This window comes from Neophocaena asiaeorientalis, unplaced genomic scaffold, assembly GCF_003031525.2.
Source record: "Neophocaena asiaeorientalis asiaeorientalis breed wild unplaced genomic scaffold, Neophocaena_asiaeorientalis_V1.1 scaffold521, whole genome shotgun sequence".
NCBI lineage: Eukaryota > Metazoa > Chordata > Mammalia > Artiodactyla > Phocoenidae > Neophocaena > Neophocaena asiaeorientalis.
In genome coordinates this window covers 6,816,112-6,843,295 of record NW_020174712.1, presented here as the reverse complement: position 1 = coordinate 6,843,295, position 27,184 = coordinate 6,816,112, and the positions used below count along the sequence as shown (strand labels likewise).

Below are 27,184 nucleotides of genomic sequence, written 5' to 3'. Positions count from 1 at the left end.
GTCGATCAAACAATACTAACCAGTCACATGGTTCCTAAGGTAACAAATGACAGAACTTACTCCACGTGGTAAACAGACATGAAAACCAAATTCTCTAGTTCTTACGTGACATCTTCTCTCATTGAAATGGTGCCCTGTGACTTTATACAGTCAGTCATACTTCAGGGATCAGGCTGGTGGTTGACCCACCCTGTCCTGGTGATGTGGCCTCTGGAGTAGTAATAAAAGGTTGTTATTAAAAAAGAAGTTAATATGATCCAAATTCATATTTAAGAACCAGAGAGTAAATGTTGTTTCTACTTTATTAGGTGGTACACTGGTGTTAGAGAAAAGTGTGTTGTAAGTCTTAGCGTTTTTTAAATAAGGAGCAATATGAAATTCCAGGAAAAGGCAACGAAATTATTATAACGATTTAAAATATATTACCTAAGAGAAAGTTAAAGTGAACAATAAACCTGAATGATAAGCTTAAGAGCAGTTACAGAGCTCATCAGTTACAGAAATATGTCTATTAGCCATAATGTGTTCCATTATTAGAAATACTGATAACAGAGTCAGGAAGGAAGGCAACAAAATATTTCAGGAAACAGAATATGCATCTGGAAGTGAAATAAGGGGAAAGACTGAAGTGATAAGTGTGAAGAGGTCAGGGCACTTTCTGACCAGCTGCAGGCTATCAAGGAAGATTTGCATTGATAACCTCAGGTGATGGGAGAGGTCATTGCTCTGTAGTGAATGAAACTTCTTCCACAGTCTAGAATGATTTTCAAAATGGGGAATCATTTTCCTTATACTTGTTTGATAAAAGAAATGGCTACTTTCTGTTCTTCAACACCTGAAGGAACTAAAAGTTGGGCTTTTTTCTTTTCACTGCTACATTTTATAATTCTCAAGGACCTATATCATTTGTTGGGCTACTTTGTCATTTGAAATTGCACTGTTCCCTTATTTCTGGAACGTGTTTCTGTGTGTCCCCCCACGGGGGACCTTCAGGCCGTGAGAAATACGGCCTCGTCCGAATCCCGGTCCTTGCCGCTGTCCTCACTCGGCACACATTCCCCGCCGCTGGGGGAGCGGCAGCTCAGATCCTCCACCCCAGACTCTTGGTCACTGTTGGCTGACAGATCTGGGTCTGAGCTTTTCAAATTGTCTTGGGTTAGAATCAAAGCAGAATCTTCATCGCCCTGTGAAGGGCTCCTGGATGGAAATGATTTCATATTCCCGCTGTAATCCTGGGGAGTGTTGGCTGTGCTGTTGTCTGAGGTAGAAAACCCTGAGTGTCTGCTGGGTTCACTTTGCTTACTCTTCACTTGAGTGCGATTTAACTGGACTTTCTGAATCTTTTCCAGCCTCTAAAAAAGAAACAACAATTTCAGGGAACGATCATAAATCATGTATCTTTTTTTTATATGCATGCCTAAAGGTATTCATTACCTTCCAGCTGGGTATAATGTTAAGAACATGGGATTTAGACGGACATGGGTTGAAAACTAGACTTCATGACTTTGGACAAAATAATTAGCGATTCTGTGAGGCTTGCTTTCTTCATCTCTAACGTAAGGATGGCACTGCCTTAGCACAGGTTTTCTATAAAATGCAGAAATCGTAGCATAGGTAGAGCACCTGGCATCCTTCTTTCTGTATCTATCTGGTTTTACATAATGATTTTCATCCTGTGAACTCAAAATACATTTTTTTAAAATTAGGAGTGAGGTGTTCATTATCTAATTTTTTAAATTAAGATATAAGTAGCTCACCCTCTTAAAGTGTACAGTTCAGTGGTTTTTTAGTATATTCACAAGGGTACACAACCATTCACTACCATCTAGTTCCCTAATATTTTCATCATCCCCGAAGCAAACCAAGGAAGCGAGCCAAGCCAGATGTCTGAAACGTATCAAGTGCCTATAGGTAAGTGCTCACCTTTGGGGGCTGTGTTTCCTGTTACCCACCAGCTAAAAATGTGAAATGGCTCTGTTGCTACATTTCACACATCCCGAGTCATGAGAGGCTTTCCCAGAGCAGTGATCATCACAAAATACGGTTAACAAGAGCAAGTGTGTCTTACTTCTTCTAGGGCCTCGAGTTCTTCCTCCAGCTGCTGGGTTTCCTCCTTCACAGCCATAAGGTAATCTGTGACCGACTGTCGGGGCTGCAGTCCCTTTTCAAAGCGGTTATACATTCCACTCCAAAATCTAGAGAGGACAGCAGCGCTTCATGAAACACCAGGTCACAATCTGTATATCCACATCCTCGAGTCTTCCAAGGAACCTTTCAACCCACAGTCCCACCGTCCTAATAATAACCAAATGCAAAGCACAGGCTCAAAAAAGCCCCTTTACTAAGGTGATAACTTCATGTTGATGTTTTCATTTTCTTGAATCAGTAGACTTCTTTCGGGGAGAATAAATTCATGAAGTCTACTTGTACAGATGGTACTGAATTCGTAGGCACATAACATATTTTTCTAAAACAGACTGAAGGTAGTACATGTTACCATTTTCTTTCTTTTTTGGGCTTAAGAAAATGGCTCTTAGTTTGGAAGTCAACTTGGAAAATGAGTGTTTGTATTAACATGCAGAATCTTTCAGCCACAAAGGGAGTCTTTTAAATTTGAGGGTTTTCGCTTGTTTTTAATCACAACCACCAAAAATTTAGATTTACAGTAAATCCTCCCTTTTTTATCCTACACAGTAAAGCATACTGGAATGCAAATGAGCATACAGGTGCACTTTGCTTTACTGTGCTTTGTGGAGATGGCGTTTTTTTACAAATTGGAGGTTTGTGGCAACCTTGTGCCAAGCAAGTCTATCAGCACAATTTCTCTAACCGCATTTGCTCATTTTGTGTCTCTGTGTCACATCTGGGTAATTCTCAGAATATTTCAAGACTTTTCAGTATTATTTTCTTTGCTATGGTGATCAGTGATCTTTGATGTTACTACTACTCCTCACTGAAGGCTCAGATGATGGTTAGCATTTTTTAGCAATAAAGTGTTTTTAAATTAAGGTATATAACACGGTTACATTGTTTTTTTAGACGTAATGCTGTTGCACACTTAATAGACTACCGTATAGTGTAAACATAACTTTTATATGCACTGGGAAACTAAAAAATTGATGTGACTCGTTATTGTGGTATTCACTCTCTCGCAGTGGTCGGGAACCAAAGCCACAGTATTTCTGAAGGTAAGCTGTGTCATGATCACTACCTAAACCTGTGATTCCACATTTAACTTCTAAAGTCCTCTCTCCCTCCCTCCCTCCCTCCCTCCTTCACTTTTAAACAGACTGGAACTTACATTTTTAGGATATCATTACTACAAAACATTGACTTCTAAAGAGAATTCCACATTTAGGGGGGAAAAGAGAGAGAAAGAGAGGAGACATTGGTAAAAATGCCAGATGAGATATTTAAGCATCTTCCTTCAGTGTGTTTGCATCCAAAAAAGCCTTGAAGCTCATACACTTCAACTTCCAAATGGTAAAAAATGCCAGAATCTAAGTTCATAGCCATACTTGTTAAAGTCCTAGAGGTTTACATACTTGTACATGAAGTTGCATGGTGTCGTGGGGAGATGGAGGGTTCCCTGGGTCTGACTGGGATCATCTCTAAATAGAGGGTTCAGGTAGTCACCCCGATTCTTCCACAGGTGAGCCCATAAAGAGTATGTTCTTTCTTGAATTCTGTTAAAAAGAAAATAAGCCTTGAATATAGCTTATCTTCATTCTTACAAATAGTAGACATGTAATATTAAAGCTGGAAAGGGATCAAAAACTGTTATCTGAACATCAGGTGTCCCTGTTCTCTAGCAGGGAAATTTGCAACCTGTGTCTTCATGGTGCAGCAGGAGAGCTCTGTAACAGTCTCGACTCCTCTGCTGTCCGTACTGGCCTCAGCAAGATGCTTGACCCCTCTGAGTGAGTGTAAAATAAAACCACAAGAATTTTCCCCCAAATAGTCGTTGGATTTTTATTATTTGCCAGGTACTATTTAAATGCTTCACATATTTTCTCTCATTTAATCCTCACTGAATTCCTATGACATTTGTCCCTTTTGCTAATCTGGCCCAACAAATCACAAAACTACCTAGGAAAACAGGTGAGCTTAAAGGATGTACTCGGCTACTTTTAAATCATTACGATTTATTGGAATTAAAGTTCCTTGGAGAAAATATCAACTAGTACCTACTGGAAAAAGTCATTTTCTTTCCATTCAGGCTCTATAAACTAGTAGAGTCTTTTATTTGAACTGATCATTTCCAAAATTAAATCCAATATTATATATACCACACTTAAAGTCATTTTATTTTATAAAAATTTCAAAAATGTTCTTTGATTTGCAGCTCTTAAGTCACTTTGTGTTACGTTTTTGACTTTATAAAACGTCCACATTTCATCTACTTTTTCCCTCTCAATAAAAGCAATCCAGTTTTAATCTGAATAAGAGAGTGACCTGAGTTTCTAATTTACTTTCCCAGTTATACAGTAGTCCACCTTTGTCCATGGGATATATGTTCCAAGACCCCCAGTGGATGCCTGAAACTGTGGACAGTACTGAGCCCTGTGTATACTGTGTTTTCCTATACATACACACCTATGATACAGTTTCATTTATAAATTAGGCATAATAAGAATATCCAAAATGCCAGCATCACTACTCTTGAACTTTGGGGCCATTATTAAGTAAGATAGGGGTTACTTGAACACAAGCACTGTGTTAACCTCGATAGTCAATCAGATAACCGAGACCTCGACAGTTAATCAGATAACCGAGACAGCTACTAAGTAACAGGTGGTCCCAGGCAGGATGGAGAGGGGCAGCACAAGATTTCATTGTGCTACTCAGAATGGCTCACAATTTAAAACTTATGAATCGGTTTTTTTCTGGAATTTTCCATTTAATATTTTCGGACCACAGTTGACCTTGGATAACTGAAATTATGGAAATCGAAACCATGGATAAGGGGGACTACTGTACTTGTAATTCTTATGACAGTATATCGGCCAAAGATGTCTAACTCTTTCCTTTTAAGTGCAAAAATTGCTTTCTCTGGCTCCAAGAAGCTTCCTTTCCATTATCAGTACGTGAAGTCTACCTACCTGTCTGTGGACGCTAGGCAGGAACTGGGCAAAATGGACTTGTACCTATCTTTGTCAGCTGATGGCATTAAACTGTTAAAGTGACGTCAGGAAAAAGAAAATAACTTTACTCTGTCAGTATAGATGTGTGGATAAAACAGTCTTCAAAACTGTGGAAGGCCATTGAAATTCTCAGTCACAAACTCTTTCGATAAAAATTAAACACTGAAACACTTACTTGAGTTCTTGTCTCTCCTTCTGGCTGTTACATAGGAAGTTTCCAAACTGGCAGGAATAGATGTGGTGTTGAATATGAATCAAAAACCTCTCATTAAACTCAAAGGCACAGGGAAATTGTTCCATTAACTGCCAGACGCACTCAATGAACTGGTCAATAACTGGAGAGATTTCTTTGGGATCACCATCTAGGTTGCCATATCTGTAAAACAAAGTATGAGAGACGTTACGGCAGGGTTTTTTGGGGTTTCTTTTTTTGTTTGTTTTTTTTAACTCGAAACCTATAAATGCAAAAACAATCATAGAAGCAACCCTAGTTCCTAAACATCTTATCTTATAAACCTGGAATGCAGAAGAAGTGGATTTAACTTCTTAAATTCTAATGTCAAAAGAAACTTTGTAGTGAAGGTCTGGGCAGAGAAGGGACATGTTGACGTTATAATTACAAAAGAAGTGTTAGTGCATTCAAGGAGTCTTTCCATGGAGGGAGCAACCTTTCATTCAAACGTGCGAAGTACATCAGAACTTCTGAAATAAATCTTCCACTTTAATTAGTGACCAGGGGAGAATGGGAAGAAATGCCTAAGCAACTTCAGAGTTTTTCGTTTTTGCATGGTTTTGTTGGGAAGAAAAGAGGAAGAGAGACAGCTTTAAAAAAACTGGTTGCCCAAGTTTCTAGGGATATTTCCATTTCTAGACCAGTGTTAAAACTTGTCAATTTATTTCCACGTGACCAGATTCCCATATACCTTTATAGCTCTCGTATCACTGTTCTCAAGAGTACATCAGGAATCTCCTCCCTCATGTTTGTACTGATTTTTAAACGAAGACTGCCTCGTCCTTTACACTATTATGTGAATTTCAGAAAGAATCCAGAAGGGCGATTTGGGTGCCATCAAATACAGAATAACGATCGGTTTAGTAGTTTTTTCCAGGGTGGAAACATTAGAAACTGCCTGGAAACGTCTCAAAAGGTTTAGTTCCACTCACCTTTGGTCGCTTTAAAAAGGGGCTGCCCAATATGTTCTTTCCTCACAAGACACATTAGCCATTTCTATATTCTTTCTGCCACAGATCCTCTACCTCAGAGATCCTAAGTGCCTATCAGACGGTCGGTGGAACCCCCAAAATTGAAAATAACAATTGATCGTAAGGTTACTTAATTGTTTGGGGGCTTTAATTTTCTCATTTGTAAAATCGAATCACTGTGCTTTCCGGGGAAGACAATTAATTATAAAAATAGAATTCCAGAAAACCACATAATAAATGCTCAACTAATGCTAAATGCAAAAACTTACAAAAATAAATATGGGCAGTTCCATAAATTGAGAATTTATATTAGGAAAACATTCAATCAAAAATGTATATCACAATCTCTAAATTATTATCAGCATGCTGCCTAAATTTAAATTTTACCTCTAAAAGACGAGACCATACCAGCTACAACACGTAACACTCAGGGATCAGAGACACCAGAACACCCGTCAGACATTACCATCCACACTAACCAAATGAGGCCAGTAGCTTCTGTTTACTGAAAGCCCAGTAGATGGGCTAGTAGGCAAGGAGCTGGGCTGTTCACATATACGGTTTTAAAAGCCTTGCTATAACCCCGTGGATTAGGGAGGGTCTCCCCGTTAAACAGACGGGAGGCGAATGCTCAGAGAGGACAGATGCCCAAGGCCACACAGTAAATGCCACAGCCTGGATTTGAGGCTGGATCTGTTGGGCTCAAAGCCTGGGCCACTGTCCTACATTAGCTCTCCAGAGACGCCTGGGACACAAATGCCGCAGGATAAGCCCAATTTAACTCCCCTTGTGGAAGATCAAAGAGAAACTGTTCCACGGGCATTTCACAACGTGCAGCTTAAAATGAATGTTTGCACTTCAAAAATGGAATAATTTAGTAAATCAAATGTGTGTGGAAGGAAGGGAGAGTCCATCCTTTCTAGGTCGATGAATGAACAAGCTTCTGTCTCTTCTGGAAGAACTTAATATTAGTTCTGCTCAGTAAATATCAACCGTTCTCGAGTTAGAACTTCTTTATCTGTGATACACATATTCAACAAAATTTTAACTTCCTGAATAAGGTACACAAGGAAACTCTGAAAACAAGGCTATTTTCCCCCACTCAATTGAGAACTTCAGAAACAGATTATCTTTTTTATCCTAAACATTCACTACAACAGGTTTTAAAATATTTCTTACCTGTGATTAAACTTATGACCAAAGGAAATCCAGTCCTTTTCAATTAATACCTATACAAGATAGAATATAAATATCATGGAGAGAAGCAAATGAAGGAAAACAAGAGACTAGCACGAATAATTCTGAAGGATTCTGAATTCAGAGGTTCTTGGAGCAGAAGTCACTCTCCTCCATAACCTGCACATGAACAAACACTCACTGTCCACCCCTATAGAGATGCATGTCAGAGGGCAAAGTTGAAAGCCTTCCATAGGAAAAATAAACAAGAGCGGACATAGGAAGATGTAATGCCACCACCCACTGAGTGCTTTCAGTGAGCACTGTTCATATTGCTTCATGTATGATCTCATTTCATCGTGGGGTAGGTATTATCACTCTCATTTTAGAGAGGGGGAAACTAAAAGAGAGGTTAAATACTCACCGAAGATCACGCTACTGGCAAGTGGTGGATGCCACCTCGTAACCGAGCTCCAGAAACCACCACAGCCCATCTAGCCCAACTCTCAACCAACAGGCAATGCTGCTTGTCAATATAATAGCAAATATTAACCGTTTTACAAGAAACAATTAGGGATGTTTTCCAGTGATCTTCAGTATACTTTAGAAGAATTCTAGAATGATGAGGGTCTGGAACATATTAGAAGTTTCAGCCCTGCTTTGGAGTTAGGAGTAACATGAGTTTATACTCTCAAATTGTCTGGATTAAAAAAACAAAAAACTTTTTAATCAAATACTGTAGGATAGTACCATCAATATCACCAATGCTCTAAAACAGCCAGAGCTTTTCCCTTAAAGAAAGTAAGGATTGGTTGAAGTTTGGCCTTGACAAACTGCCCGGTGGTGTGTGACTCAGCCTCCCCACTCTCCAGACATAAATGAAGGACTCCAGCCCCTAACCTCAGTCCAGGGGAGGGGTCTGAAGCAGGAATGTCACCCTGAAGTCTCAGTGCTGTCACAGGTGATAGGAAGTTGTCTGACGCATTCAAAACAAAAGGAAAGAAAAAGCCCAAGAGCGGAAGCCTGCCACTTCTCTCTTGTCCCCACAGTGTCAGCTGATAATACTCGATAAAGGATCCCAAGCATGGATTCAGGATCCTCTGAAGCACTTTCTACCAAATCATGGTTCAAGAGGCAGGAACCAGGTAACCTCCCAGCCGCTAGGAAGTCCCTGCAGTCACTTTAAGATTTTGGTTCTGGCTTAGCCAAAGCTTCACCCTTCCAGGCAACTAACACAGATATTCTGCAGTTGGAAGCAACATGTCAAGTTTTGATGCACATCTAAAAGGTGCAAAGTCTAGGAGAGGATGTACCCATAATTTCAGCAAAGAATGCAAAAACACTGTCAAGTTTTCAGTATTCTCTGGATATCCAGAGTTGTGAAGGACAATTTAAAATATAAAAGCTGTAAGTGAAAACACTTTTTCCTATAGAAAGGTTTTTCTCCAAATGTTTTTTCTGGAAAGTGTTTTCTGTTTTATAATCATGTTACCTCAAACTTGAAAATATATATCAAACTTGAAATATATATATCAATATATATATAAATCAAATATATAAACTAGAAATATATATCAAACTTGAAATACAAATGAGGTATAAAACTATTTTACAAACTAAGTAGATATTTTATATTTGCCCCCAAATTCACCTTTAATAGCATTGATTTGAATTGTTTCCAAAATCCCAGAAATTCCCCTTCTTATTCCAAGCCTATTTCCCTTTCCCCCTTTAATTAATCATGCTGATCTACTAAGAGAAAAATAATGTTGAGGAGGAGGGGGAAAAGTTGCCAACAGTTGTCAGAAGAGAGGTCCATTCTGTCCAGGCACTGCGTTAATGGCACAGTGGCCAAGCGGCCACACTCACCATGAAGCCCTTCAGAGTCCGGTAGTGAGGGTCCAGCAGGAGGCTGGCCACCGAGCACACCTGAGCAGTCCTGTCCCAGCCATCGGAACAATGAACAAGCACACTTGCCCCTTCCTCTGAAACTGCCTGAAAAACAGGATGGGCAAAGGATGGCTATCAACAGGAAACATCATCAGAATTAGCTTTGGCTTTGTACTCGCAGAAAGAATCAAAAAAAGATTTACAGGCAAAAAATCAATACCAAAACCTGCTCCTTCATTTATTGAGTGTTCACGCCCCCGTGTAGTTAGGGCGGAGCCAAGGAGAGGTTTGGTGCCGGTAACTGAAGCGTCACTTCCCTTCCCTTATATCCAGGAGCCACGAGCCCGGCTTCTGTACCATATACAAGCAGGCTTCCTGTGTGAACGTCTCCTAGCCCACCTTCAACCCGCTTCCTCCCCGCCGGGTTTCCACCTTAAGCCTTTCCAAATGAAATTCTGGAGCTGCTGCTGGCTGCAATCATTTTCAAAACGGAAAAGACAAAAATTATAAATTGTGAAACTATGAAATTAGAGATAAAAGGAAAAGAGCCAAGTGAAAGTGCCCAGCACTGAATAAATATTTGTTAAATAAATGAATTATCTAATAAAGGGGAGCATACCATGTCATCAGAAAAGATATGGTTGGCTTTAGGTATAAATCTGAGGGGAATTTACTTTTTTTAAAAAACGCACTGAACAACAAAATAGACAATGCATTCAAAAGCAACTTATGTGAAAGTTGCAGCAAAATCTTCCTCTGGCAGAACAGAATCTACCTGCCAGGTTCAGGAACATGACTTGCTTCTGCCATCACTGAAAAGGGGGAGCTGCTTGCTAAGATGGAAGCTTCGGGCCTCGGTCACTCAGGTGACTCACATTTGGATGTACCCTCCTATAGAAAATTCTTTCCTCCACCCAGGACCAAGCCTAACTGAAGAGAGACCATTCTGAAAGTATTTTAACCACTTGATCGCCTTGATGATACACTGTCAACTGAACACCATCCTCTCACAAAATCCCATCTTCAGAGGGCAGACTTCATGGAGGTCTGCAAAGCCAGCTCCCCGTTTGGTATCACCCAGTTTAGTACAGAGGAGCTCACGCGAGGCAACAAGATCTCCATTCTGAAGTCAGAGTACACTGGCTGCTCTGCCCCATAATTTCTGTTCTCTGCGTTCGCATACCTTTGCAATGAAGATTCCTGCATCCATGATGGCCTTAATATGCCTCAACCAGCCAGAGTTCTCCAGTCCCCAAAGAAAATCACTCATGGAGGGAGATTTAAGTTCACACACTGCAAGATAAATCGTGTTACAGAAACAAAATACAGAAAATCTCTCATTTTACATGTGATCATATTTGCAGGCAGTTCGTTAATGATTCCTTCACTGTAGTATTTTCTGGAAGACTTGAGTCAAGATAGACGCCCAAGCTTACTCATTCTACTGGACAGTTCCAAGTAAGGCTTTTCTATCTTCTTTGGTCACAGGGGACACTGCATCTGTTTAGGAGTATTATATTAGTAAAGTTTAAACCCCAATAAATGAACATCATTGAATGTTACCATAGTAAAAATAAGATTTATTTATTCTTCCAGCAAAGATATTCAAAATGTGCCACCAAGAAGCACTTGAGTAAGAGTGCCCTGGAGGAAAAGACTCCTATAACGAACTCCAGCACTTTCCCAACTAGAACTCCACCACCTGAGCACTGCAGTTGCGGACTGCTGTAAAAATACGAAACAGAGCTGTCCTAGAAGTCTTAAATGGAAATGATCGAACTCCTGCTACCAACAATCCTACCCAAAGGGAGCAAAGCGTGTGAACTTAAACATGAGGCCCTGCACTTCCGAATGCTTCTAGAGCATCAGGTTAGGGGCTTTCCCTTTGGTTGCAAATGAAGATAATCCAGGATTCCAAAAATTCCAGTATTTTACAAAACTAAGGCAGGTGTGTAAACACTTCTATAATATTATCACAAACAATTTCATCTCGAGAGCTTATCTTTTAGTTAAGCATGAAAAAACTTTAGGCCTCAGCGTTCTGACTACATATCACAAATATGACATTCCAAAGTTCATGGGGTTCATCCCTTTTGAGGAATCTTATAAATTAATCAATGAAAATTAAATAATGTTCCATAGATTTTCTTTGTTTAAAGTGTTAGTTTGGGCCTTGATTTGTTCACGTTTAAAACAGGGAAGGTGTACTAAATTATATCTAAGTGCCCTTCCAACTCTGTACTCCCAGATTCAACTTTAAGTCTATGAAAGCATTGAGCATTTGCAATACATAAAAACAGTTGACAACGTTTAATTTATCAGATGCCCTTCCCTCAAATATGCCAGATAACAGAGGATTCAGTCGTATTTCCCGCAACGTAAGAGCCACACAAAAAAAGCACAAGTAGTTCAATTCTGAGTCACAGACGGCAGCAGCGAGGAAGAAAATAACACCGAGATTCCCAGCTTTTAAGGCCCTTCTTAAGAAAAAACCATATTGTGAATATGTTCAGGCAAGAGTCCAAACTCTTCCTTCCAAAAGCTTGCCCTGAGCTGGAAGCCCAGCTGGAGAACTGAGTTCTCTCCAGCATTGCCCTGGTTCAGGACACTGTCCCTTTGAGGTCACAGTGCTACCGGCTCCCCACCAGCAGCAATTTAGATTGTTCCAGGAAGATCAACCTGATTTGCAGTCTTCAAACGTTTTTGCACGTGTGCCCCTCCACTGATTTTTAAAACTATGTACCCATAGCACAGGGAGATCAGCTCGGTGCTGGATAGGGAGGGTGGGAGGGAGGGAGATGCAAGAGGGAAGAGATATGGGAAAATATGTATATGTATAACTGATTCACTTTGTTATAAAGCAGAAACTAACACACCATTGTAAAGCAATTATACTCCAATAAAGATGTTAAAAAAAAAAAAAAAACTTTATGAACACTGAAAAACAAAACTATGTACCCTTCTCAGGCACCCTGGAATAACGCACCATAATAAGACTGAAGGTGGGTTCGCCGTCTGTAAGGTGGTAAAAGGACAGTTCGTTACGGGAGGTGGGAAAGGATGGCTGGTTCACACCTGGACGGGGGAGCATCTCTAAGGCAGGTGAGGCAGTTTTAGGAAGGAGCACTTGCAGAAGTCAGTGCCATAAAGCCATCCAGCCAGGGCGCCCCTGGGAAACTCTTCCCGTGACCTCGGGGTGTACGTACTCAGTGTGAAGACAGACACAATCCGCTGCAACTGAAAAATGCCAGCCGTGGTGAGAAACTGGGCCGGGCGTGGCTCTGTCCTCGGGGAGGCGGACGGGGACGGGCTGGCCGCGGTGCTGCCCAGGCCCTCCGTGCAGCGCACATGACGCAATCCCCGCACCCTCTGTGCTGCGGCCTCTCCTGCGGGTGCCTGCTGTTTGGTCTTTCTGTCCAACCCCGGCCGTGACCCAGACCGTTCAACTTAATCCTAAAATACACACATTCCACCACGTAGAGTCTCTGGACCCACTGAGTCCTTTCAATCTTCCGCAGATAATACTGACTTGCACACAGTTTTTTGTGGGGTTTTTTTTTTCCCACTGAACTAGCCCAAATTTCTGGTGGTCATGATCGGGCTCAGGGCTAGCTGGCATCCTCCTTCATTTCAAAAAGTCCAGGGAGCTACAGGGATATCTTGGCATCCAAGCTCAGAAGCTCAGTCCAAGGACAAATGATCCCTTTTGCCTTCTCTTCTCACCCGGTGTGGAAATGACAGCAAGTTTAAAAATACAGACGCCAGGCTCTCCAGCAAATTGGGAGGTAGCCTGTGCCAGTGGCAAGAGGGGACCGGCCAGCTCACAGAACAAGGCCCTAAAAGGTGCTGTGGAGAGGATGCCCAGGCCACCCTCTTCGCTGGCTCACGGCCCAGGGGACCAGCTGCCGCATCTCTCCCAGGTCAGCTCCCTTCCTTCCACACGGAGGATGGCTCCTTGTTTAACACATCTACTTTCAGGAACATTAAAACTGGGTACATTCAATAAAATAGCCTCCCGAGGTTTCACGCAAGGTAACGGCTGAGTGTTTCCCCTCACGTGCTGAGTGGCCATTGTTAAGAGCAATCAGCCCACAGGTGATGAAGACACATGGACAGATGGGGGTACACTTGAGACTCCAAGAATTAGCACCTGGATTTTTAAATATAAAACTGGTGGGTTTGTTTGGATAAACTCAGGATAAGGCAGAAGTACTGATCGGTTCACCCTTGTTGCCAAAGCTGAACCAATATTTACAAACCATTTTGCTGAACAAAGTTCATTTCAGCTGACCTCAGAGGCGTCAGCCACAGGTCACAGAGAACCAGACGACTTATACTAACCTGGAGTTTAATGCCTGGGTCTAGTGACATTTGTTTTACATAACAGGGCAACTATATCCCACAAACATAAAAAACAACACGTAAAAAAAGATCGATAATTACGGCACCTGAGGAAATAGGAAATTTATTTGGAAGAAAATTAACCTCCCATGATCCTCCTTAGCTATTTCCTATACCAAGCTCATTTCTTCCTACACAGTGACTGGATGGGGATCAGTGAGGGTGCAAAGTCTCCATCTGAACCCTGTGGGATCGGTCTTTCTTGTGTCTAAGATCTAAGGTTGGAAGGTACATGGCCCTCCCTTACTTGCCAGCCAGACACATACCTGAGCTCTCCTCATGTTTGATCTGTCTCCTTCCCAATCCTGGAGTCAAAAACCCAAGCCCAGTGAAACGGCCTTCAAAGAACTAGCAAAATGATGGTAATCTCCCTCAACTGAACATCCCAGCAGGCGATACCACTCAAAGAGGACTTAATTACGGCCTGTACAACAGAAGTGTTTGGTAGCGCCTGCCCTGTAGTCTCCCTTTTTTACTTAGAGCCCACCCTGGTGGCAGAATAAACTCTGCAGTGACGTGTACTCAGCCCGTGGATGTCAGTGCCGCCGTCCTCCCTACCACCCCTGCCGACTGACGTGGACCCTCTTTATAGAGGCCTTTACATCAATTGGAGAGATCTGCATATTACTGGACACCAATAAGATTCCAGCTTTGTTTGTGATGCTATTTTCCGGAATCTCCACACAATTAACAATGCCATGAAAGCCATTTTTGAATAGCCTTGTCGTCCTCTAAAGAATTCGATGCTAATATCAAATGGTAAGTTGCGATCCAGCCGAAATTCTGTACACCTGTGCTAGCACTGCTTGCATTAGCAGCATAGGTAACTATATGCAAACACACATGGGCGTGAGTATGTGTCTGTGTCGAGCTACTAATAAACATGTATGTGTGTAAATGCATGTATACACACACACATTCCAGTAATACTGATTACCACTGACCTAAAGAAAATCAAGCAGCTGGTTCAGAAAAGAATGCCGTATTAGCATTTATTAGCTTTGCATATGAGTTTTGTGTCTAAAGACACAATTTGCCACAAATAAATTTTAAGATACATATGCCCATTTATGTTACATTTACCATATATAAGGCTTGGGAGTTGGTCATTTTCTCTCAGTGAACAGGAACTCAACCAAAGACAGGGCTTAAGGAATGAGCAAGTCTAAATAGGAAACGTAAGGCAGATGAAAACAGAAAAGTCTAGTCTGCGAGAAGGAAGGGGTGCTGAGAGCCTGTGACGTCGGGGTGGATGTAAGGTATCAGTGGCAAATGCTGGAGAGAAGGCCGAGAATCATGTGAGATTAAGATGTTGGCAGCAAATAACAGAAGTGGTGAAAGAAGCAGTACACGTGGCTGGGGACGTAACTGGTGGAAAAGCATTCCACGCTCATCACATCGGCTGAGCAAAGCTGCAGGACCAATGCACCCATCGAATCTGAGGCCACACTGTCACTGGCAAGCAGATACTGAACTGCCCCATCCCACCTGCAGCCTTATGGGAAAACTGCTCACCCTGTGGCTAATATGAGTGATATCTATCTTTAGTTTTATGGGAGACACGTTCTTCTATAAGTGCTCCTTTTGTAAATGTCCTAGGTATGCAAAAACTAGCTGTCATGATTAATAAAATGAAAACAATTCTGAGGGTGAAATTTTTTGATCTTTGAATTGTCCCAAGGAACATCAAGATACAGCACAATTAGAATAAAAAACAGCCATTCTTCTCCCATTAAATCTTTGTTTTCTCTTGTCCTCTCCTTTGCTAAAATCACCCAGAGATGAGGTCTTTGGCTTTGACATCCAATTAAAACATTCAACCATCTGATCTACCCAAGCACAGCCCTCAGGAAGATCACTTATGAGAAAGCATCATCTTCTCTTCCCGCCAGGATTTTCTGCCCTACATCAAGATCAGTAACGTCACTTTGTATTAATAAATAAAGCCTTTTTCTATGCAATGCCCAGCGTATAGAAAACTCTCAAGAACTGTCTGATGTACAGATGACTGTCTAAAATAACTATGTAGCTCCCAGTGACTTCCTCTACATCCATTATCTACCATGCAGCATGTATTTACTCCCAATTTTCAGATTAGCCAGTGTGGCTTAAAGAGTTTACTAAGTCGGGCTTCCCTGGTGGCACAGTGGTTGGGAGTCCGCCTAACGATGCAGGGGACACAGGTTCGTGCCCCGGTCCGGGAAGATCCCACGTGCCGCGGGGCGGCTGGGCCCATGAACCATGGCCGCTGAGCCTTTGCGTCCGGAGCCTGTGCTCCGCAATGGGAGAGGCCACAACAGTGAGAGGCCCGCGAACCAAAAAAAAAAAAAAAAAAGAGTTTACTAAGTCATCCATGGTTACTCGGCCAGCAAATAACTGAGCTGGAGTCCCGGCCACAACACATACGCCCCAAAGCTCACGCTCTTTCCTCTCTGCCTCAGTGCTTAGAGCATTAGATCTCAGTCTAGATCAGGCGACACCATCCAGCCATATTTTACATCCTCTTACAACAAAGAGAGAGCCGGGTACACACTCTTGATGCATTTCTTTCTTCCAAGTGACCATGAATTGATAACTAGTGGAGCCTGACAAAGAGACCTGTTGCTCTAGTAGAACACTTATTAAAAAATCTTACCGCTAGGTGGAGCTATCCAGTCCACTTTAATGGGAAAGTAGGTTTTCTGTGTGGAAACCCATGCCATGTGCTAAATTTTGAGGGACAGTGACCAGATTTTCAGCCAGGTCTTATTGGCTGTCTCGTCTAATAGGTTAGTAATCTCAGGAAATTAATAATGGGGAAAGTCAGAAGATCGAGAACTGAAAAAAGATCAACCTTTATAGCTTTTCATTAGCTCATAGCTGGTAGAACCTCATAGCATAAACTTGTAGGCCATGTTACAGGAAAAACTCACTTTGAAATGAAAAACTTAAATGTGACTATAAAGGGTTGAACTCTTCCATTTCTTCCAGGCTTACTTAGCCATCGCCACATAAAGTAATGAGGTGAGGAAGAAAGAATCAAATAAAAAGGACACTGGGACTGAGAGTTACAACCTTACCTCTGAGCAGAGAAAAATACTTCATGGGAACCTCGGAGCCAGGTGTGTTAGGGACTGTCCCCTTCTAGACCTTGGTGCACCCGAGAGCACCGGGCAGGGACGCCAGAGCAGGGAGTCGTCACACGAGCACAGCACCCATGGCCGTGGTGCCTCCCATGACACACTCGAAGTTCTCTGCTTTTACCTGTCCCTTCTACACCCAACAAAGGTTCTGAACAATCGGGCCTCACAACCTTCACACACGAGCACAGGTCACATATCTCTGGGGCCTCCTGACTTTACCACAGAACTTTCACCATCATCACTGTTCCCAATTCTAGGGGAAACGATAGAAGTGGTTACCTCTTGGGGCCTGCTAAAAAGATTCCAATCTTTCCAGTTGAATCTTACAAACAGCCCTTCACTGTAGTATTGTCCAAACTGCTGAATGGGCACCGGGCCTTTGTTCCTGTGCTCTGGACCTGCTCCCATCTGATCGGCTGTCAGGCTGAGGTTTGTATCTCTGTCAGACAACTTGCTGAGAAAACACCCACCAGGCCTGGCATGGGGTTTATTCAATTATTTTTGGTGAACTTGTGCTGGGTGGACACAGACCATATCACGAGGCAAGCACTTCCATGCCTCTGAAACTGTGCTTACGCCATGTCTCTTGAAAAAAAAAATTAAGGAAAGTCACCCATAAGAAAGCAGGGGACCTATCAAATACCTGCCTAGCTGCCTGGATTAATCTACAGTCCATTAGCTTATCCATTTTAGGCAGTACTTATTTTAAACTACTGTACTGCTTCCCAAGAAAAAGCATAATGCACCTTATACGGGAAAGCACTTTACAGTTTGCAAGGAATCTTTGTGAACAAATCTGTGAGTTAGACAGCAATGATATATTGCTTTTTTACAAATACAGGAAATGAAGTTTGTTCATGTTTACTAAGAGACTAAGGCAAGAACCCAAACCCAGATCTTCAGACACTTAGGCCAGGGCACTTTCTACCCAAGCCACCACCTAGAGAGACTGTAAAGCAAAGTGGTTAAGAGCATGGTGTCTGGGACTTCCCTGGTGGCGCAGTGGTTAAGAATCCACCTGCCTATGCAGGGGACACGGATTCGAGCCCTGGCCCGGGAAGATCGCACATGCCACAGAGCAACTAAGCCCGTGCGCCACAACTACTGAGCCTGCGCTCTACAGCCCATGAGCCACAACTACTGAGCCCACATGCCACAACTACTGAAGCCCGTGCGCCTAGAGCCCGGGCTCCGCAACAAGAGAAGCCACTGCAATGAGAAGCCCGTGCACCGCAACAAAGAGTAGCCCCCGCTCGCCACAACTAGAGAAAGCCTGCGCACAGCAACGAAGACCCAACGCAGCCAAAAAATAAGTATATTAAAAAAATTAACAGTGTCCAGTACATAATAATCACCCGTAAATGTTATATCATCATTACCATGTGGGTGGTTATCTGTGAGCCTGTCTAATAAAAGAACCACAAATCAGCGAGGATCATGGTAAAATGATGGAAAGTACTAGGCTCAGTTCTTCCTTTGTTATATGATACCAAGAAGGGTATGTCTTTAAAAACTTTTTAATTAAAAATGTAATACACCAGACTTTGTAACTGGAGAGAGGCGCTCCTACTAGTCTTGAAGAATAACCTGTCGTGCTGTGAACAGCTTATGTGGAGGTCCAACATGGCAGAGAACTCTAGGACCTAAGGGTGACCGCCAGCTGACAGCGCTCAGGGCCCTCAGTTGAATGCAACCAATAACCTGAATCAGCCTGGAAGCAGATTCTGCCTCATCCAGGTTTCCAGACAAGGACACGGTCCGGCTAGCACCTTGACTGCAGCCTTGTAAGATCCTGGGCAGAGGGATCCTGGCTTCCCATTGACACATGAGAAATGCCCAGACTTGTGACCCTCAGAAACTGTGACCCGATAAGTGTGTATTGTTTGTGTTCCATGTAATGTACCAACCATAGATAATTTTGTAAATAAAGAAGGAAAAAGAAAAAATTCACCCATCGTCCTCTCATTCTAATCCAATTATCATTCTGGAAATTCTTCATAAATATGGTTTACTGTATAGTGAATCAGAGTATGTATACAATTTTACAACCTGGAATTTTCACTTAGATTATACACGTTCTCCCATGTTAGTAATACATTTTTCACATTTATCATTTTTAATGGAGGCAAAATTTTGTATCAAAAGGTAGAGTGTTTAGTCAGTCTACTTTTGTTGAACATTCCTGAGGCTTCCAAAATTCTATTATTATAAATAAAACACTACTATTAAAACAGGCATTATATGTCTTTCTTTTTTTAAACCATATTTTGGATTAGTCCCTAAGGGGAACTAATCTGGTAAAAACATGTATCTCAGAACAAAATATATTAGGTATCTCTTGCCAATTTCAATGATACTAGAAATATTTAAAGTACTAGTTTTACCACATTCTTTTCAGTATTGAATATTTTAATGTATTTGAATTTAAATATTTAAATAAATTTAATTTTATTTAAATTAAAAAAATTTTTTAAGTGAAAAATGGTACTTTGAGGTTTTAACTACATTTTTCTTTCTTTTTTTTTTTTTTTGCGGTATGCGGGCCTCTCACTGTTATGGCCTCTCCCGCTGCGGAGCACAAGCTCCGGACGTGCAGGCTCAGTGGCCATGGCTCACGGGCCCAGCCGCTCCGCGGCATGTGGGATCTTCCTGGACCGGGGCACGAACCTGTGTCCCCTGCATCAGCAGGCGGACTCTCAACCACTGCGCCACCAGGGAAGCCCCTTAACTACATTTCTTTAATTATCAGAGCAAGTTTAAATGTTTTTCTATGTTTGTTTCAACTTATTTTTCTTTAAAGAATTAGGTTGAGTTGCCTAACTTCACTGAGACACTTTCTTCATCTATAAAGTGCAGATAATATTACGCACAGCACACTATTGCTGTGAGATCAAATACAGGCAGACCTCATTTTACTGTACTTCCCAGATATTGTGTGTTGTATAGGTTGAAGGTCTGTGGCAACCCTGCATCGAGCAAGTCTATCGGCACCATTTTCCCAACAGTATTTGCTCAATTCATACCTCTGTACCACATTTTGCTAATTCTCGAAATATTTCAAACCCTCCACCAGTGAAAAGATTACAACTCTCTGAAAGCTCAGATGATGGTTACATCTTTTAAGCAATCAAATATTTTTAAACTAAGGTACGCACAGTGCTTTTTTAGACGTAATGCTATTGCACACTGAATAGACTACAGGATAGGGTGAGCCTAACTTTCACGTGCACTGGGAAACCAAAAAGTCCGTGCGACTCACTTTATAGCGGTATTCATTTTACTGAGGTGGTCTGGAACCGAACCTGTGATATCTTCAAGGTCTGCCCATTCGTGAATCATTTAAGTAAAAATACTGAGGAAGCCCGGCACATAGCAGGTGCTCTGTTTTTAGTGAAATGCACAAATCAATGAATAAGGGGTCAGTTATACAGAACTATACTATACAATATTAATCTAAGATTCATGTAGAATCCAGACACGCCAAAACTAGTGGTGGGGAGAAAGGTCAATTTTCTGAGCAACATACAAAAGGTGGAGCAGGCTGACTGAAAAACAGGAAGGTGTCACTGCCATCATGTCTTTCCCATAAACACCCGCCTACCTCGAAAACAGGTATTTATTTACGAAGAGGCGCGACAGTGCGGCTCAATCTCAAAGCCCGGATGTCAGGTAATTCCATGTGCCCCTCTCTCCCTCCCTCTAACTGATTTCCTCCCCCCAGATCAAGGATGCCCTAGGAGGTTTTTATTTCCACATCTGATAACAATTTCCTCAGCCACGGAAAGAGCCTATTCCAGGTTCTTCCACTGCCTGTTTCAACAACAACAAAAGAAAGAAAATATAGGGCATCCTTTTATTATTTGAGGGAAAAACCATTATTTATATGATCAAGAGGAAAGGCTCTGTGGAAAGCACTTAATAAATCACACAATTGCTACATAACTGAAAGGCTTCATTATTATCTCACTGGGAGGTGTGAATGCCACAAAATAGTTTGGTTTAGAACTTAGAAACCAAAGTCATGCAATCAATCAGCTCCATAAAAGGACCTACACCGGATGTGAACTTGGTCCTAGATTTCAGTTTCTGATGAAATATCCTGCAGCTGTTGCTCACAGACAGGGCTATTTCGGGCCAGAATGCGAACAGTTTTTCATTTCTGTTATTCAGAATCTCTCCTGATAATACCAATATCCCTGATAAGAGAAATTTTGAAAAAAAAAATAATAATCGTGAAAGGAACGCATTATTCCACTGCCTACCAAGTGACCAGCAGTACAAACCTTCTGATCGCTTTGATGCCAAGACAGCTGTCTGAAGGATAAAAGCCTCAGAAGGTGGGTCGGATTGCATCAGTTCATCAGCTGAGCTTCCACGAGCAGTTTATAATTTACTTGGTAAAAACAGATAGTCAAACATTGGTCAAGTCCCCTGAAAGGCATCCAGAAAGTTGTCCTTGCTTATTGCACTGACACAGAGCTGAAAAAGTGATGCAGAAGAACCACGATCCCTTATGAAACACGGGCTGCCCTCCCTCTGGAACTTGGTCCGTTTGCTGGTCCTTTAGAAATAGCGAGTCAGACCAAAGGTATGAGGGCAGCAGACATGGTTCCTAATAAGAAACCAAGTAAATGCTAATTTTAAAACAAAAGCCAAATCGCCATGTTCCAAGCACTCCTGGGAGCCGCCTTCCGCATAGAAGAAAATATATATTCTCAAAAGTCAGCTTATGAAATTACCAAATGAAAACTATAAAGCATGCAAATGTTTTAATGATTCTGATACTGAACACTCTTCACACTAAAACTAGACTACCCGTTCAGTTACAGTACCAAGCTAGTCCAGTTTTTCAATGTCTAAAAAGCACAGCTTATAGCAGGGAGAGCCACACCGCCCATGATAATCTCCCAAAGTTTACGAAGTTTAATGCCCAAGGCATCCTCCTGTCCCCTGAGACATGGCAAATGTCACGTGGAGGTAAGATGGAGATAGACAGCTCTGGGGCCGTTATTACTATTTTTTTTTTAAATGCAGGAAGAGGTTTCGTCTAACCATTCAAACCCTCAATTTTAAACTATTTGCAATCAGGGGCATCAAAGTGTGGACTCACAGACTGTCAGGGCTGGATAGGTCCACAGAAATTATTAGTCCAATCCTCTCCATTTACAGCAGGTAACAGAGCCCCAAAGAAGGTACATGACGTGTTCAAAGTCTCATAATGACTGAGATGACCCCGGGAATCCAGGAAGGAGAATGGCAATCAGGCTTGTCTGTGACACTCAAGTTCCTCCAGCCCCACCGCTAGCGTCTCACTACATCCTGCTCTGATTAAGCACTGAACTGCACGGGTTACTGAGAGCAAACGTGTATCCCGAGAAAAAGGGAATTCGGCACTTTGTCCCTCTTCACTACAGACCCCGCATTTCCGGTTCAGACCGGATTGCCCACTTCCCTGGCACACAGCGCCGCCTCCCCAGGGCTTCCCCCCAGAAGTGCGAGCCCAGCATTTACAGCCTCCCCTGGTCCAGAGGCACAAAGCCCTGGGTTATGCATCCTCTTTCTCTTCAGTTCCCACAAGAGGGAGAAGTGGTGGAGATAACAACAGACTCCTCCTTGGGCCTTGACAATCGCGAGAGCATAAGCAGTAAACGAGGCTGGTTTTGCTTGGAATATGTGATTCCTGGCAATTAGTTTACGGCTGGTGTGGCCACATGAATAACTCCTCTACGTTGCATAACCCAGCTTTGCGACCTGCTCTCCCTGTGAGTACAGAAGCCTGGGCGTACGCGTCTCGTGGTGCTCGCTGGGTGGGGTGGGTGGAGGGAGCGCACTGCAGCAGTAGCTGCTGATGGAAGGGAGAACCAGGACCCCCCAACATCCTTCTCATGGCCATTCAGCCGCTCGGGTTCAGTTTATGAGCCTCACGTCCACACATGGACAACTGGCGGTTTCGACGTCGGACTGCTTTATCTCCCAATGGTCTTGAATATGGGTCAAACTACAATTATGAGAGAGAAAAGAAAAAATATCCCCGTGCACTTTTATCTCAGGTGTTAGGTACCACCGGAGAGAGGCCGGCAGCTAATACCACGTGACAAAACCACTCCACGATGACACCAGAAACGAAGAGAAAAGCTGTTACATGTTTAAAGAGTCCCTGCATTTTGATACTCTTCCCAACTGATCCCACCCTTGCAAACAACATCGAAGTAAAGCACAGTTTTCACATCAACAGACCATCTTATTCCGTCTTGGCATTAAAACATTTAACTGCATTTTTTAAATGCTGTGCATAAGGAAATGGTTTACCTTCCAGCATTTTTTGCAGACTGTTCCTCATGACATGGATGTTCTCTATCCCGATAAACTGAAACTTGATATTGGAATAATTGTCTTCGTTCTCATAGCCTTTCCCTGCAGCACGATTTGCCATCGCATTAAGCTGCAGTGGGCAGCAAAACAGAACAGTCACCAGTGATATTCATGAAACAATCACAACACTTCACGGCTAATATCCATTAGAACATTCAACATGATGTGCAGAAACATGCTTTAAACCCCGGGAACACCGCGCTGGGCTAGGTAGCTACAGACACTCGTGCTGAGCTTACGTTCAACATCATCAGTTTGTCGATGTGGCAACATTTTCTGAGCTGGAAGCATCCTAGAGATAAGCCCTTTTGGAGACGTTCCCTGTCAGAGATGCCAAATCCAATGTGGGATTCTGTACAGAGCCAAGTCGCCCCAATTTAATACCAAACATGACAGCCTTAGGTTGGCAGAAGAATATCTGCAGATACAGTTGGCAACATAAAGCTCTGTAAGTTAAAGTATTATATCTTCCAGTATTAGAATGCCAACAAACACATCAACGTATAGGAATAGTTACGTCATTCTAATTTGCCTACAAGAATCCCTCAGGTACCCAGTTCAACTTTGAGCAGGAAATGCTGAACAAAACAGAGAGAGGGCAAGACATGTCCTTGGCCACCCTATTTAAATCTCCAGAGAGGATTTTTTTCTATCACATTCATTATCATAATTTCATCTATAAAAGTCACGGTTCCTAATGCAAACTGGGTTAAATGGTGATGGACTTTGAAGAAGAAATTTATGATATGCAAACTTCTGCCTTATTCCTGTGTAACTAAAATCAAGAAGCGGACAAGTCCTGCCTTAGCTGAGAAATACACAGATTTCTAGAATGAATGTATTATTGTGAATACTCCATTCTTGCTGTTCAGCTAAGCCGGCCATCACATCCTAGACACCAATATGCACTGACCATTCTCTTCCTCTGCCCACAAAGGGCAGAAGGGCTAGCCCAGGCAGAGAACTCATTACCAAAAACATATCCATTTTTAGGACCACAATGCAGCACTCGGGGGGATATTCATACTTTTTAAAAATCTAAGCTTAAGAAGCCAAGTTAAGTTAAAAGCATACGTATTTTTTGACCCAGATTTCCTATGTGTGAGAATCTGACACTATAAAAATACCAGCACATAAAGACAGATGTCCAAGGATGTTTACCGCAATCTTTTTTTTTTTTTAATAGTTGAGAGTAAAAAAACGGAAAACCTATGAATATCTCCATAGGGCCATGATTGGATGAATTATGGTATATTCATACCCTGGACTTCTAATAGGCTCAAGTAGAGACACAGAGATAGAGATAGACAGATATATAAATGTCTAGATATTGCGGGGAGAGGGAGGGAGGAGGGAAAGAAATAAAAGAGGGGTGGGGAGGGAGGGGAGAAGAGAGGAGATACTGGGCCATGACATGTGAAGTGAAAAGAGTAAGCTCCAGAATAATATTCATACAGTTATCCCATTTTTTGTAAAACAAGCCGACCTACAGACATGCATTTACGTTTATGCATGCTGGGGTAAGCAGAATAGAAATGAATGGAAGGCTATACCAATTTTGCAGCTGTTGCAGCAGACAGACAGAGGCGGCACGTGTGGGGAGCGGCTGCCAATACTACTCCAGATGCTCCTCCAGGCTTTGTTACAAACCAGATATAGTGGGTTTGTAATTTAAATAACAGAAAAAAACATATGGCAGGCCCCTCACTTTCCTGCTCCGTGATTCAGCTCACGTGACATCAGCTGGGGCACGCCCCACTACCCTGTTTCCCACTTACGAAAAGATCATCCCCTTTCTCCCAGGCATGCTATGAGAAGGATAAAGGGTTTGGTCTCAATAAAGAAAAAAATATAAAAATAGTGTTATTTTTAAGACAACTGATGTTCATGCTTTAAATTTTAAAAGTATTTTAAGAGGAAAATTTTTCTAAAATTACCTATAGACATTGTTCTTTTGAAACATACTATTATAAAAGTATCACTGGTTTGTATAATTATTTCCCAAAGTTGCTGGCTTATTCTTTATAAGCTTCATAAATAAAATGGTTAATAGGATATGTGCAAGTATCTTTATGTTACATGAACCTTATGTTTATTCTGTATCTTGAATAATTCAAGTTAAGCCTTCTCACCACATACCATACTCTTTTTAAACAGTGCAGTGAATAAAAACCAAAACACTATTATTATTTTAATCTATAATTAGGACCCAATGTTCACATTTTTTAGTAGTTGATTACCTATGACCTAGGAGAATTTATCGATGGTCTTCTTTAAAAGCAAAGGAGCCACACAAGATGGCCTCTTAAAAGTCAACGGTACTTCTCATGATGAACAGAAGGTGGCAATATTTAATCTACCATCCGAAGTGTACTTTCTCAAGGTTTCCACATATTTTACAGGCCCTGTCAGGAAAATGGGGCACTAGCTGACCCTTCAAAGCAGAAAATACAGTTTCATAATTAATAAGAAATTCAGAAGCTATCTTGGACCTATAGGTATATTCATTCAGTTAGAGTATCTCTTATATAAATAAAACACTAAGTCTAGTTTGGTGCCCTGTCCCTTAGGCTGAGAACTCCATTTCACAGGCAAAGAAAAAGCTGTTCATTTCGGCCCCTAAAAGTTCTCAAATAGTGAAAAAAAAACAACCTCAAAAGGTCACATACTATATGTTTTCAATTACAGAACGTGCTTGAAATGACAAGCTTATAGAGGTGGAGAACAGATTAGTGGTTATTTGTGGTGATGTAATTGTTCTCTATCTTGACTGTGGTACTGAATATACAAACATACATATGTGATAAGACTATATAGACTAAACACACACACACACACACACACACGACTACAGTAAAACTGGGAAAAACGGAACAAGATTGGTGGATTTTATCAATGTCAATATCCTGGTTGCAATGCTGTACACAGCTTTGCAAGATGTTACCACTGGGGGAAAGTGGGTAAAATGTACAAGGCATCCTTCTGTATTATTTCCTACAACTGCATGTGAATCTACAATTATCTCAACATAGAAAGTCTAATTTAGAAAAGAAATTCTCAAACAGATAAAACAATGGGGGTAACAGCATTCCAGTTTCAACCTATGCTTAAAGAACACAACGGACAACTGAAAAGTGGTACTGGAAAAAGTGCCCTGTTTCCTAATCCAAGGTCACTCTGCTATTTGATCATCTCAGCATCTTTGGGTGCAAAAAAACTCATAAGTGAAACAAAAAAATCCACTCATTCTCAACAAACACTTAACGAACGCCTACTGTGTGCCAGGCACTGAATAGAATAAAAACGTGAATAAGAAGTAGTCCCAGCCACCACAAGCTTACCATCAAGTATGGAAGTGCGAGCACACAACACCAAATAACGACAGATAACACCCACCAGGACTGGGCAGGAGCTGAGAGCCTGGTGGAGGCGGTGGCAGTAGTTAGAATCTGGAACAGCCCCACGTGGCCTCGGGCCTCAGGGGTAACGTTTCATGATGGAAGGAGGACTTGAGATTATCTGTGGCAGTAGAGAGCCACTGAAGGCTTCTGAGCAGGATTAAATGAAACATTTGAGATTTAGTATCCATGACAGAGAAGATCCACTGGAGTGGGGCAGAGGACGTGAGCTGCACAGAAAGGCGGCTGGTCTCATTTATGGCCAGGACCCTATGCATCAAGCTGGCACAGAGCAGGCACTCGGGGAAGATTTACTGACGGGCTGACCAACCAAATGAATGTGTTAACAGAGTGAGGCTGAGAGGTGAGCAGGCCAAGAACGTTAAAACAAGAACAGAATCAGATTCTTTGCCCCGCAATCTTAAATCATCCATCAGACACATCGAAATCATGGAAACGCAGTCGACCACAATCTGCA

General features: G+C 42.0%; 1 protein-coding gene across 1 annotated transcript in view; it reads right to left on the bottom strand.

Annotated features, from left to right (window-relative positions):
• Window positions 1-284: 284 nt before the first annotated feature.
• The window catches only part of MTMR7 (myotubularin related protein 7), a 93,495-nt gene continuing 66,595 nt past the window's right edge, over window positions 285-27,184 (bottom strand). Inside the window, exons 7-14 of the mRNA XM_024760009.1 lie at window positions 23,246-23,378; window positions 10,597-10,706; window positions 9,393-9,518; window positions 7,527-7,576; window positions 5,320-5,520; window positions 3,546-3,686; window positions 2,069-2,195; window positions 285-1,352 (exon numbers count right to left, since the gene is read on the bottom strand). Coding sequence (XP_024615777.1) covers window positions 990-1,352; window positions 2,069-2,195; window positions 3,546-3,686; window positions 5,320-5,520; window positions 7,527-7,576; window positions 9,393-9,518; window positions 10,597-10,706; window positions 23,246-23,378 — 1,251 coding nt within the window. The 3' untranslated portion in view covers window positions 285-989. The remainder of the gene's footprint in view (window positions 1,353-2,068; window positions 2,196-3,545; window positions 3,687-5,319; window positions 5,521-7,526; window positions 7,577-9,392; window positions 9,519-10,596; window positions 10,707-23,245; window positions 23,379-27,184) is intronic.